A 14,277-nucleotide genomic window follows, 5' to 3' on the forward strand; every position below is an offset into this window, starting at 1 on the left:
TCTGTGGAAACATCCATCCATCGGGGGGGAGGAAGCAGCAGAGGACTGAAACCGAGGAGCCACAGGTCTGCAGGTAGACAACACCTGAGGCTGAGGACGAAGCAGCACACACTCAAGTTTCACTTCTTTATTAGAAATCCATCAACTCAGCGGGAACCGACAGGTGTGGAAGGGGGAGGAGCAGAGCTTCAGGTGTTTTTAATCCTTCTTTTTGTTTTGGAACTGATACAGCATACAAAACGTTGGCATGGTTTCAAAGCAAAATTATTTATTGCAAAATACAGATTTTAGAGGAAAAAAAGTGCTGATCACCACACCTGTGAGTACGGCATGACAGAGGAGCCGGATTCATAAAGTCAACCCAAAATAAGATGAAAAAAATCAATCAAGGAAATAAAATCTGAAAGAATCTTTCTTTCCAATCTTCAGACCCCCCCCCCCCCCCCCCGATTACATCGGATTACCTGGGTGAAGCGTTTTCACTTGGAACACACCTGATCCAGGTAACCAGCAGGGAAACAACTACCTTTTGATTTATTTGAGGTAATACTTTTTTATGTTTATTTTCCCCCCCCATGCACTTCTAAACTGCTCCTGATAACAGAACAGATTTTGACACCAAACCTGTCAGGGGGGGGCTTCTTAAAAGGAACATATGTGGGGAGGGTCGGTTTACAAATCAGACTGCAACTGAAGCAAATTCCAGTAAAAATTCAATAGAACCAAAATAAATCAGAGATTCAGTCAATTCCTTCTTTCTAAATAATCATTTTTGGTCCTTCTGTCACTCCATGACTCAAAAATCAGAACAAGCAAACATCACTTTAGAGACCCCCCCACCCCCCCCCCCGCCAATTCTGAACCTGTTCCTTACATGAACAAAAAGTGCAACAACAGCAAACCAGAGCGCCGAAGACTTCTCCCTCCTTTTCTGAAGGACACGCAGAAGACATCTGACCCCCCCCCCCCCCCCCCCCCCCAGCTCCCCCCTCCCACGCAGACGTGGTCAGAGGCTGGACTTTCCTGAAGAACTTCACATGTTTTTGTTGAAGGAAAATGCTGAATCAGTTGAAAAGTAAAGCAAACTGAGCCTTTTTCAGTGTCAAACAATGAGACTCTAAAAACAGAGCCGGTCATATGCAACCCCCCACCCCCACCCCCCACCCCACCCCCACCCACCTCTTTACAGTATCTACACATGTGCAAACAAACAATACAAGAAATCTGAGGGTGTCATCTTCAGAAACACAGCTGGAAACAGAAAGTTTCTGCCTAAAAGAGCCAGAGGAGGGAATGTGATGAGACACAATTCCATCCTCATCCTCTGCACTAAGGGCTTACAAACGACCCAATCCAAGTCCCAACTTTGCTGCTTCAAGGCTCGACTTTCCCCTCCTCCCGGCGCTCCATCACGTCTGTGCGATCATGGAAAAGTCCCAACAAAAAGGGTTCTGGTAGCACGTGTGAGAACTGAAACCTATGTGGCTCAGGGCCAGGTGGTCAGTTATCCTTCATGGAGGTTTTCATAGCCTGAGGATCCACAATGGACAGAAGCTTGCACGCAAGAAAACTAACTAAATTCCCCGCCCTGTCAGGTCAATCACCCGCCATTTCTGTCAAAAATTCCCTTCATTCAGGCTCCCATGTTTTCAGCAGCAGCAGAGGACTGAACCTGTGCGGTCCGGCTCGGAAGACCTGGCAAAAGAAATGTGAATCTTCTATCTCAGAGGGAGACCACAGTGAAAACTGACCTTCCCCCATTGTCCCCAAGTTGAAAAAATAAAGCTGTGAGCGGCTGTGACCTTCAACAGAACACTGAAATTCTTTAATTCTGCTATCAGGTGGAGTCATGTTCCGGTTTCTCTAAACTCTCTGTGAACCAGAACCCTCTGAGGTGTTATAAGCAGCTCTGCCCTGTTTAAAAACTAGAGGTGACAGAGTTAGGAGCAGCAACCAATCCACGCCTCACAGAGGCACTGGCGAGCACAGAATGACTGCACTGGAGAGAAGGAAGGTGGGAGGAGCAAACCGGACGGGCGATCAAAAGAACCTTTGTCCGGTCAGAGCAGCTGCATGGTTTCCTGAGCGTTCAGGGCTCCTTCTAGGCCTCAGGTCTGCCTGAAGACCGGACACAGCCCACCGGGGGGGGGGGGGGGGGGGGTCAAGGGTGTGTCGCCGATGCAGACGGATGATCACAGGAGCACGTCTCATAAAAACGTATTGCATTTAGAAACGTTTAGCACCGAAGTCAAAATGCAGCTGCTTTTGGATCAGCTGGAAGGGGGTGGAGTCACTGGAGAGCCCCTCCCCCTTCCAGGCACAAGAAGTTCAAACCCCTTAAAACTGATGCCTGCACTAGTTATTCTGCAAAAATACACACAACTTTATGATCTAGAGGGGGAGAAGAAGCTCATGAGCTGGGAGGGCGGTCCCCGCCTCACATGTCCCAGTCCAGCTCCCTGCAGGCGATCCGGATCAGTCTGAGCTCCAGCTCCACGGCGTCGGGCCGCTCCTGCGGGTTGGCTGAAAGCATCTCCCGCAGAAGCTGCTTCATGCGGCTGTTCATGCTCTTCTTTCGGGCAGGAATAGGCAGCTCCATCTTGGGGTTCTCCAGGAGGGCCTCCCCCAAGGGGACGATCTCTGAGCCCTGCTGCACATAGCTGCCCAGCAGCTCCTTCTGAGTCTCCACATCTACAAAGGTGATCCGCTCTACCATGGCCCAGATGATCACTCCTAGGGCGAAGATGTCCGCCTTGGCCGTGTAGTGGCCCTCCCAGACCTCGGGGGCCATGTAGAAGTCCGTCCCACAGGCCGTGGACAGGAAGCATTTGTTGACGCTGGCCGGCTCTTCTGGGTTGAGCCCGGAGGCGGAGCAGACTTTGCTCAGCCCGAAGTCGGCCACTTTGAGGGTGGGCTCGGGCGACCCGGCGGGGGTGCAGGCCTGCGAGATGAGGATGTTGTCTGGTTTGAGGTCACGGTGGATGATCTGGTTGCGATGCAGGAAGGCTAAGGCGCTGCCCAGCTGCAGCATGAAGCTGGTGTTGGTTTTGCGGCTGGGCTTGCGGGACAGCAGGTAGGCGTTCATGTCACCCCCGTCACAGAAGTCCATGACAAACCAGAGGTAGGAGGCACAGCAGGGGTCAAAGGTGATCTCTCCCTTCAGAGACGTCTCCACCAGCTGCAGCACAAACAGAGGACGACACACGTTAAGAGTCGGATGCCGTTCTAGTTTCTATGGAAACACTGCACAGAGGTCACAGAGTCTGAATAAACACTGACCCTTATAAGTTCCAATCAGACCAGAGACTGGGAATGTTTCTGAACTGTGACAGAGGTTAGAAACAGAAATACCTATGGATTCCACTGCTTTCATTTGGATTTATCAACATTCCCCTTAAAAACCAGGTTAGACACGCTTTTTGGGTGAAACATTTATCACTAAATGATAAAACTTCACACTGAAAACCAAGATAAAAACCTCTTTTTGCCTGAAAAAGATTTTTAAGTAAAAATCTTTAACTGTCTCTCGGATTGTTTTCTGCATGAGATGCAAAGAGAAAGACATCCAATCACATGCTGGCTTCTGTCAACTCAGCTCAGTCAGGCAAACGCGCCGTGCCCAACGCTTAAACTGCACTGCAGGATCTATGGACCTTAAGTGATAAAAGAGGAAACACGGACTCCGGTTTTAAAGCACAGAGTGACGGAAAGACACTACTACTACTACGGTTCAGTCAATTGCTCTGAATAAATAAACAAAACTTTTTATGTTTAGCAGTAAAATGTTCTTTACATTTTATTAAATGTTTTACAAAGCATCAGAAATGTTTCAGAAGGGTTTTTGACGAGCAGGGATCTGTGACGGCCATTCTTCTGCCGCGCGTTAAAACATCGCTCACTGAAAAGCTGACCCAGACTTCGCAAAATGTCTGCCTTACCACTGCATCATTCATCAGCAGACGTCATGTGCAAAAGTGATGGGCTTTGGGCACGGGATGACTCCCATTGTGAAAATCATAAACAACATTTTCTCTGTGGATTTACTCAGTGGCTCAGTCTTAAAGCAATCAAGGCACCCTTCATTAATCAGCTTTGGTATGCAAAGCTTGCATCAGGCACATGAAACAAACCTGACTTTTCACATAAAAAGTCGACACAGTGATGAAACAGAGGGGGGGAAAATAGAAACAGGTAAAAGTTCTACTTCTGCTAGCTGCTACTCCTAAGAGTGCACTAGAGGATAACTCCACCCATTCAAATGCAACAACCAAAGGACATTTCACAGAGTAAAAGTACAGTATTTAGAAAAGATTTTGCCTGTGAGCTCAACATTTGACTCCACAAACAAACTGGTACATCTTCAAAAAAAAAAAAAAACAGCCTCTTTTAGACCCCAAAATCTCCACAATGCCTAATAAACAAAAATTCACTTTGCATAACGACGTGGCTTCAGAGCAGGAGAAAGCTCCAGACGGACAAAGGGTTCAAAACTCAAAAGAGCGCCCGTCATTGTTCCTGGGAGAGCCCCGACGTGGCACAAGAACATTCTGGGAGAATGTCCAACACTGGCAAAGCAGGGTCTGAATGAACAAAAACAAAAGTCCTCTATCAGGCCTGGGAGTGCAGCAGGGAGGCCCGCCACTACCACCTGTGGAACATTCATGGACCTGCGGGCCAACAACAACTAGGATACCGCTACAAACCCCTACCCTTTTTCATCTGATCCTCTTTTTAAATCAGACAGATCCACAAACGATGCCATCTCCACTGTTATATCCAGGTGAGATCTACAGAAACTGAGTCCATGGGACTGTCTTGGATTCAGATTCTTGCTAGCCTTAAAAAAAACACCTATTCCTGAAAACACTCAGGGTTGTTGCACCCTCACCTCCAGGTAGAGTGGGGAGCTGGAGCCATGGCTCATCCTCTGGGCCAGCTGGTCCCGCTGCAGGATGCACTCCTCCAGGTGGATGACGTTTGGGTGCTGGCTCTGGATGCTGCTCAGGGCCCAGAACTCCCGCAAGGCCAGCTCCACATTTTCTGGAGAGTGGCAGCGGATCTTCTTCACCGCCACCCGGGCCCTGGTGCGCTTCACCACCGCCTCATAGACCACGCCGTAACTGCCACGCCCCACCTCCTGGATCAGCTCGTACTTCGGCTGGCTGCTTACCATCCTAGTCTTCGCTGTGGGAAGAAAAAAAACAACAACAACGTTAGTCTCGCATGGTTTGACTGGTCGATTCTGCAAGACTCGCCCGGTAGCTGATGTACTTTCCACATGAGATCAAGGGACTTGACATACGTCAAGAGCCAGATGTGCGACTGACATCAAACACCTGTCACTATGTGCCGACAGGCTTCGATCAAGCAGGGAGGAGCCTAAGAACAATGACCAGTGGAAAAACCCCATATAGGTGTGCTTGAAGCAAAGGAACATGGGAGACATATAGAGGGGAAACATCTGGCCATCAGCAGACATGCTGCAGGGAAACAGGTCACACCCACTGGGCGCGTCTTACAGTCGTGGAACCAGGAACCCACGCTAAGAACGGTGCAGCGCCTCACTTGTAAAGCAGCTGTGCAACCTCATCTTCTGGACTAAATCTTAAGTTTTCCGGAGCATCAGGTAGCACAGAGAAGCAGATATTCAGATGAGGAGGTGGAGGAAGACAGATTATGGAGGAAAAGTTTGTTTGTAGTCCTCCAATGAGTCAAAAGGATTTTCCAAAATCACTTGAATTTGAAGTCAAGCTCATTGGTCATAACTTATTCCAACAAAAGTGCTAAAACACAGAGTTCAAATGAGGATGTAAATGCTGAAGAAGGTGAAAAAAACCTGAATGGGAAGAACCAAACACAAAGGTTGTGAATTCTGGCAGCAACTCCTCCTTTTTGAAACCAAATGAGTTTAATGACCTTCATCCTCTGACCCTCAACTAGAACAAGCTTTTTAGCAAATAACAGAGAAAAGATCTGTACAATTCCGTCAAAGAGAGCAGTTTTTTTCATAGTTTGGTTATGGTTTGATCAGCATTTAACTGATGAAAAGAAACCAAGCTAAAGAGTAAAAGCACAGAAGTAAAGAGGATCTGGTATTCCTTTCGAGTCTTCAGTCTCAGGCGAGTTTAATTAATTGGATTTTTTAACAAATTAACCTGTAATCTTGCAAGGAGTGTTAGAAAATAAATGTTTCCTGCCCCAGAAAATATCCGCAAAAGCTTAACCATTTCTGCTAAAACAATATGCATTCCTGTCAATCTGCAGATGAAGCCCTTTAGGAGAATTTGAGAGCCCCCCACGAAACCTGATGATCTCCATGATGGAGCAGCAGGGCTGCACTGAAGCTCTGTGGACAGCAGACCCAGCCAAACATCATCCAACTTTGCAATTTAGGATGGAACTTTGTTATCTACTGGAAATGTCCTGAGGCGAAAATTCATTCTTAGAACCAGAGGAACCTGTCTGCTTGCAACTAGAGCCTCTATTTTTAGCATTATTCCCAGTTAGGATGCTAACATGTGCAGCACAGCTGACATAAAGGCCTCCAGAACATTCTTTCTGAAGCATGTCAACAAAATGGAAAATCCAATCATTGTACATTTTCTGGTTTACAAAGCACCATTAAAATGCTGATGTCATAAGACACAGCAAATTCAAATGCTTTGCTTTGGGGTATAAAACGTATTGAAAGAGAAAGTTAATTTACTAAAGTTGATCTTTTTTTATACAGAAACTGCAATAATTGGCATAAACAGCTGACAACAAATCAGTTATCATATCTGATCAGTTAAAAAATAATTATCTTTAACATTTACAATCAAACAAATTAAATTTGCTTCAACCTGGACGCTCATAATATTTCCCATCAGCCCTCAGTACCTGTTAAGGCATCAGCATTAGCTCTCAGTAACACCTGGCAGTTCTTGAACGTGCTTTCAGCATACGGTGGACAAGCAGAGAGCGGCGTCTTCATGTTTTTCTTTTGCTACCGTTTAAAAGCATGTGTCAGCCACCTACAGTTGGAAAAAGCTTTGTGCAAAATGTCAAAGCGGGGCAAACCATGATCCAGGCCGTTTCTTTCACAGTTCTACTCCGATTTATGAAAGACTTGGTGTCATATGATTCCAGCTGGGTGACAACCCGCAATTATTAATTTTTTCCCCCGTAATCAATTTTCAAATGGTTGGCACTTCCGTGAATAGAAAAGGACGCACGCCATCCACCTGTCACTACAAAATCCACGTCCCTGATTTGTCCAATTTCAACCTGGTTAAACTTTTAAAGCACGTTTAAAGGCCGTTGCATTTTTTTAACGTAGAGCCCGAAAACTGACATAAAAACTTGAGTAGCGACGCAAGAGTTTTGAACGTGGAAGTCGGAAACAGCCCTATGCGTGCAATAACATTGACTGTTCCTATAGCGGTTGCTAGAATGCACGTTGCCGAGGCCAGTGTGAATGCATCATTAAAACAAGGCAGATGAGAGAAGCTGCTGCAGCACTGCAGAAACTAAGCAGAGTTTGCTCCAGTTCTAAAATATAAAGAGTTCAAAGTGAAACAAACACCATGAAGATAGCAACGCCATAAACACAAGCAGCCGTGCCTGAAAGTCCAGCTGAATCCAGACTGAGCAAGTCAGGATCCCAGCAGGTGAGGATCCCCTCCTGGTAAAACCCCCAAACTTCTGTGGGAGAAAGTCAGAGCTAGATCACAGCGTTCTTAGTTTCTAAACATGTTTCCTGAAATCAGGAAGAGTAAAACCCTGAATGTTTGGATTGTGGACATGGAAGCATGTGAGGCCCTGAACACAGGTCAAAACACTACGTCAAACATCAACAATGAAATGCATCCAAATACTGAGTGTGATGGTTTCCACATATCCGGAAAAATCCATACTGCTTTGTTTTCCAAGTAGCATTTTATCTGTTAAAATACTGATGGGTGGATTTAGTTGACTTCATTCAAATAAGCCACTTTTCAGAAGAATAAACTTGTAAAACTTTTACTGATAAGTCTGTTATCGTATTTCCAAGAAACATTGATTTATCAGGGTCCACTGAAGAAAACAACAGAGGCTGTTCCTACTGGATTTATGGTACCAAATATTCAATCAAGCATATGTATTTTTCACTTTTGCATTCAATAACATTGCTTGATTGCTTGCTTCAGTGATGAAAGTCAGGCAAGGAAAAAATCCCTGAACCTTTCTTTGAGCGATATGGCGGGCACAGAGCGAAATTTTGGAAAAATACGTGGTCTTAGATGCATTCTGGTGCATTCTGGCAACTAGTTATTCACTTCTTTATCAAGAAACTAAGACTAATTGGAGCATCATGATTTGTCATTCAAACCCCTAGTTTGACTCTCCATTAAGGACTTGCTGGTCCTAAAAAAGAATTTGGAAAATTGCTCAAAGTAACACAATCCTACAATCTACGCTTTTCCTTAAAGCTGCAAAACATACAATTGCTAAAATATAGTAACATCAAAGCCCCAAATGGCAAAAAGAACACCAGTAACTATGATATTCTATGAAAATACCTCAGTTATTTATACATTATTTCTGCTTTAGAAATGACTGATGTACAACATCCACTTGCACTGTTTTCTCAAACTATAATTACATCAAAATATGGGATCTGCTTTAAACTATAATACTATAACATAATACATCAATTCTTTAACACCAATACTAAGTAATCTGGGAAATATCAAAACAAACATACAAACTAAATTAAACATTGTAAACATTATTTTTTAAGGGAGTGCGGGTCCAAACCATCAAATACTTATAATTAATGTCAACTATACTGAACTAAATCATGGGAATTAGGAAATACAAATAAATTAGATAAAGAAATGTATTCAAAATAAAAACTGAAACTCAAAACTAAAATTGAAATTATTTCAAAATGTGGTTTTGAGATTATTTTACACAAAAAAGTATTTGACCTACACTACCTTAAAAATCTTTTTTTTCCAGCCAAGACCACTTCAATTTGTTTTTTATCGTCTTCTCACAACTGAGGTCGTGACCACGCTCAATAATGACGATGCCTGCCATTATTTTAACACAAATTTGATCGCAAACTCTTCAGATGTGTTTGTGAAAGTTTAGCGTGGGTCCGCCAGTTTTGGTCTCTAGGGAAGCGAGTCACCCTGACCACGTGGTGCAGACAGAGCCAATCAGACCCGTCGACGCATCCGAAAGCAACTAAAACGTCCCGTCATTGGTCAATTAGGCCGGGAAGACGAGAGATGGCCACAACCATAGAGGAAGCGATCTGCGGAGAAATATAGAAAATAAAGCTAAAATTAGCTGATTTCAGACCATTTTTTAATCCGGAAAGCGATTTGTCCGTAGAGATCAGGTCTTTATTTCCCGGAAAGTACGTTCGGTTTGCTCAAAAACCCGGATTTCCGGGAATTCCCGGAAGACTTTCATCACTGTTGCTTATGAGGAAGAAGTTCCACAAATATACCTGAAACAAAGCTGAAATTACTGACATTGTGGATGTGAACAATTAAACCCCAGGTTCACAGCCCAGACAACAGATACCAGATACTGTTTATCAATAGTCATGATCCATTTGATTGGTTTAAATAGTTATCAATCAACTGCTTTAAACCCACCTCTGCTGGGGCTGCACCAGCTTCACCAGACAGCTGGTGGAGAACATCTCTGCCCAAAGTGCCTTTACTGGTCAACCTGTTACCTGAAGACATCCAGCAGGTGTGTTCTGGTACCGGACACCACGAAAGTAAACAACAGGACCTCAAATGAAAACAATCCGCAACGGCACCCGCAGAACCGAACACTGTAAACAGAAGGACAGAGTAGTCCTGAGGCCGGAACACACCGCTGTTTCCCGGCAGACAGACGCACAGACCAGCGGCCTGATGCGCTGATCCCGCCCCGCCTGGGATCGGTGGAGGCTGCGGGGATTGAAGGGAGCTAACACAGGCAGCGGCTAACAAAGAATGGCTGCGGAAAGACCCCAGCTTCAGCGCGGAACCGCGTATTCACCGGGTGGATATCCGCCAAAACAGTAGAAACACGCAGGTTTCTGAACGTAAAAACGCCCGAGCCGTGACAGCTATTGTCAATTATGTCCGGCAGGTTTATCTAACAGGAAACAAGCATGAGCCCCACAGGCACACACCTGTCAGCCCACAGGTACCCCGCCCCGTGGCCTCACACACCCCTGCAGGTATCCCCGAGGCAGCCTTACCTGTTCGCCGCTTTTCCGGGGTTCATTTGTTTTCCTCTTCGCACTCCTCGGCAGCCATTACCGCTGCGCATGAGCTGCTGACAAACCTGGGCGCGTGCAGCGCCGCGCGGCGGGGGACCTGTAACATCCGGGGACCTTTCAAAGTAAAAGCATTGTTGGGGTTTGTGACTAAATCAGACGGTGTATGGGTTTTGTTATCTAAAACTGTCGTTCTGATTATCAAAATAGATAAATAAAATAAAAAGAAAGAAAGAAAAAGAAAGAGGTGAAGACAATTTATTTTCTCAATATTTTTGGAATGTTTCTTTCAGAAAACACAGCTCAGGGAAAAATCAGAATTTTTCTCTTTAGTTTTCAAAATTATTTCTTTTCTCAGTCAGGAAACACCAGTAAAGATTCCTCATCCCAATGCAAAAGTTATATTTTATATTAAGAATCAATTTCTATCTTGCTTTTTTGCTTGTTTGTTTTTTAATTCTCATATTAAAAAAACATTACCAAATCTCTCTGGTGAAGAATTATTCCGGCTGGAAATTTAGATTCTAAAAATAGTCTTTTACATTAATAATAAAATAAAGAAAGGAGTAGACTTTTATAGAATCTGTATCAAGAAAAATTAACTTTTTGAGGTTTGAAGTGTATTGTAATGTTCATTCCTAACAAAAAACATTCCCTATGCTGTATTTTTGATCTATTTAAGATTTTCTGAGCGTTCCAGCTCTTCCCAACCCATGAAAACGAGCTTGTTCTCACATTTTGAGGTAGTTATGAGGAACAGCCCCTTCCAGGAAGAATCTACACTGCCAGCACCATCCCCAGGCTAAAACACACTTACTCAATTCAATTCAATTCAATTCAATTTTATTTGTATAGCCCCAAATCAAAACAGTCGTCTCGATGGGCTTTGTGCAGATAAATGTAAGGTAAACATGAAATCAAAAGGATCATGAACACACACAATTCAATAGAAAGATTCTAAACTGAACTAACTAAACTAAAACTGGACATCCCTGCCCTTAGACCCTCCTACGCGGTAAGGAAAATCTCCTAAAAAAAAAACGGATTCCCGAAAAACGAAAAAACCTCAGGGGTGCCCGCATGAAGGAGGGATCCTCCCCAGGGCGGACAATGCCAGAACTCATAGAGAAGAATTAACTTATCTAACTCTACACCTACACATTTAAAGTCCAAGAGATGAGCTTCATCCAGACGGAGTCAGGGGACGGCTGGGGGCGTGAGACGAGCTGGACACAGCCAAGTGCAGGAGCAGTAGTAGCTGCGAGCCAGAGACGAAGTACTTGGTCAGGTACAGGATTACGGACGAGCCAACTGGAATCTGGAAGCACTCCCACGCCGCCGGAGGGGAGAGGGAAAGAGGGAAAGTACTCCGCGGAACTAGCGTTGATCAGCAAAAATGCTTTTTTCTACATACACAATGTGTACATCCAGCTTTGCAAAAATTCGGATTGCTGTTTGTTTTCGTGGGCGAAACAGACACGCTGCCATTGCCGGCTCAAGGTTGACACCATGAAGTGGGCGGCACCCAGATGGAGCAAAAACCGATGCCTCAGAGATCGAGTCGTCTTACTTCTAGGCAGGAATATGTACTGCTAAAATAACTAATATTTCATAAAAAAATTATTCTTTAGTGTGCCAAAGGTAAAATATATGGATATAGTTTACTTTGAAAGGCTTAAGAATTGCATGATATATAGGCCTTTTAATGAATATCAAAACTAATGTCACCAGATTTTACAATAAGATTTTTAAACAATTATCATCCTTGAATTTCTTACCACAAAGTACATTAAGACGCACATTTGCCATCAGTCAGAAATGACGGTCGTGATGAACACTAAATATGACCCAACACCTCAAAACCTGAATCTGACCGAGATCTTTTAATTGTGGTTGACAGTATGATGACTCAGTAATTGTATAGCATCTGGGATATTAATAAAATGACAAGAAAGAAACAAGGTCAACACTACAAGTATCAGTGAAATCTGGAATCCAGTGACAAAAAAACAATCATTTGAAACATGATTAAATTTTAGATTCATAGATGACAAAATCTATGACACGAGGGGGGGTCACCCAAAACATGTTTTTAAAAAATAGAATTCCCAAATAACTTCATCAATGTCCATTTCGGACTCTATTTCAGCACCTATTTCTCATAAATGTAAATATATCATTTAAACTTGCAGATGAATGCAGTGGTTTTGTAGGGGAAACATTTGAACTTTTGACTGATCAGCTTCAGTCTTATTGTGATCTGCGATCATTTAAAGTTTATTGCTCATCCTCCTCAGTTTCAAGATCATAATTCTTCATTTTTTTCTCTGTTACAACCACGGCCTGTTGTAGTATACAGAGAACTTACTTGTTGGGCTAGCTGGTTCTGCCTACAAAGATGTAATAAAAGAAGTGTCTATTCATCCTTGGTGTTAGGTAAGTGTACATTAATACATTCTCATTTATTAGTTTACATGCAATGCAGTCACACTTTAAAGACCCACTATAATAAAAAACAGGTTTTGGGTGTTTTTAACATGTTGTAGCATTTTGCTCATGATAGAGGACATATATAAAATAATTTAAAACTAAGGATGTGTTTCTGATTTTTCTTCTTTGTACAAATCATGGTGTGTCAGGAGCATATGATAACTTTAAGTTTGAAAAAGCCCTAAGTTGAGATGTAGTAACAAAAATTGGAAGGTCAAACTCTCCCTACTCCACTCCATTCTGATGCATCCACTTGCAGACAGATAGAAAATCCTCATTGCAGGCTCAAAACTGTTCGGCAGAATGGTTTTGATATTGCTAGTCATTTTTTGCTAATGTTAGCTTGAGGTTGTGAGGAGTTTAACCAAAGGACCGATGGGATATCACTAGAGGCTTACTTCTGTGGCTAATTTCTGAGGAACTTCTTCTGCTCTGCAGAAACTATGTCCTGGAAAACTACATAGGTTAATTTTTTTTTACTATTTTGCCTAACAATTGCATAATCCTAATCAAAAGTAATATGCTGGCTCCACCCCTGACTTTAAGGGTCTATGTTTCTTAAACTTTGAGAAGAGACCTAGTCCCTAGACTCTTGCAAACTGAAAGGTGTTTGTGTGACTCCCCTGGTGCATCAATCCCTAATAAACTTCTGTGTTTTTACTCCTAACAAAGTATTCTAAGTGATCTTTGATAACCACATTTCCTCAACAGTTTCAGTCTGGTAAATATTTTTCCTTCAGAATAACAAAGTTAAATCGCACAGTTTGTGATGTCACTCCAGGTCTCCACTAGGAGGCGGAACACTCACAGCTCTCTTTGTTTTAAAGGCCCAAAGTGATGGCATAAAGGAAATGTGATTCTGAACATGAAGAACCAAAAATTAGGAATGAAACTAAGTATTTTTTAAACAGATTAACTGTTTGTTTGATCAAAAAACTTTTTTTCCTTAGAAAAGAATACATGAGGCTCACAGATTAAAAAAGCAAACTATATCTGATTTTAAAATCATAGAAATAACATCAGTTCGAACCTTTTTATATGTACTCAAAAATTGAAAACAAAAGAACAAAAGCACAGAAGAGCTGGATATCACTCTAACGTCGTGCAAGTTCTTAAACACAATGTCATTTCGTTCCATGCTATTTGAGTTCTCTATTCATTTTAAGTTGGTTTTTTTTTCGAATCAACTTCACCATCAGTCACCTACTGGGGTCCAGTTCAGCGTCAACATTAATCATACCCTTCTGGGGTGAAAGTCAGCTCATCAGTTCTTGTCCAAAAATAATTTTAGTTGTAACAACGTTGAAAAAACAAAGTTGTACTGAAATTTTTAGGGCCGTCCTGGAGGAATGTGTCACAAAAAGTCCTGTGGTTCTTTGTGATTTATGATAACATTTTGTTATTTATTATTATTATTGTTATTATTAAATTGTTATTCAATTGTATAACAATTTAGGAGCCGGTGTATAGTAGCCCTATTTAGAAACATGTCCTGTGGGTGTCGCTGTTTTCATATTTTGTTGTCAATTATAAATTGA

The 14,277-nt window shown here is 42.9% G+C and overlaps 1 protein-coding gene across 2 annotated transcripts; it reads right to left on the reverse strand.

Annotated features, from left to right (window-relative positions):
* Positions 1–247: 247 nt before the first annotated feature.
* On the reverse strand, positions 248–10,372 carry pdik1l (PDLIM1 interacting kinase 1 like). 2 transcript variants are annotated; one of them, XM_023959991.2, is made up of 3 exons: positions 10,232–10,372; positions 4,889–5,184; positions 248–3,178 (listed from the first exon to the last, which is right to left on the reverse strand). In XM_023959991.2, the coding sequence occupies exons 2-3, from the start codon at positions 5,171–5,173 to the stop codon at positions 2,438–2,440; spliced, it is 1,026 nt and encodes a 341-aa protein (XP_023815759.1). In that variant the 5' UTR covers positions 5,174–5,184; positions 10,232–10,372; the 3' UTR covers positions 248–2,437. The 2 variants fall into 2 exon arrangements, with proteins under 2 accessions (XP_023815759.1, XP_023815760.1); XM_023959992.2 differs by lacking the exon at positions 10,232–10,372 and adding an exon at positions 9,633–9,817 and having other exon boundaries at positions 2,363–3,178.
* Positions 10,373–14,277: the final 3,905 nt, after the last annotated feature.

This window comes from Oryzias latipes, chromosome 11 (assembly GCF_053564925.1).
Source record: "Oryzias latipes strain Hd-rR chromosome 11, Olatipes_Hd-rR_3.1".
Classification (NCBI taxonomy): Eukaryota; Metazoa; Chordata; class Actinopteri; order Beloniformes; family Adrianichthyidae; genus Oryzias; species Oryzias latipes.

Excerpts from the sequence above, each read along its gene's own strand:
- pdik1l (XM_023959991.2), bottom strand. The coding sequence starts at position 5,173 with ATGGTAAGCAGCCAGCCGAAGTACGAGCTGATCCAGGAGGTGGGGCGT. Across the intron at positions 3,179-4,888 it reads GCTCCCCACTCTACCTGGAG|CTGGTGGAGACGTCTCTGAA; the intron begins GTGAGGGTGCAA and ends TTTGTGCTGCAG.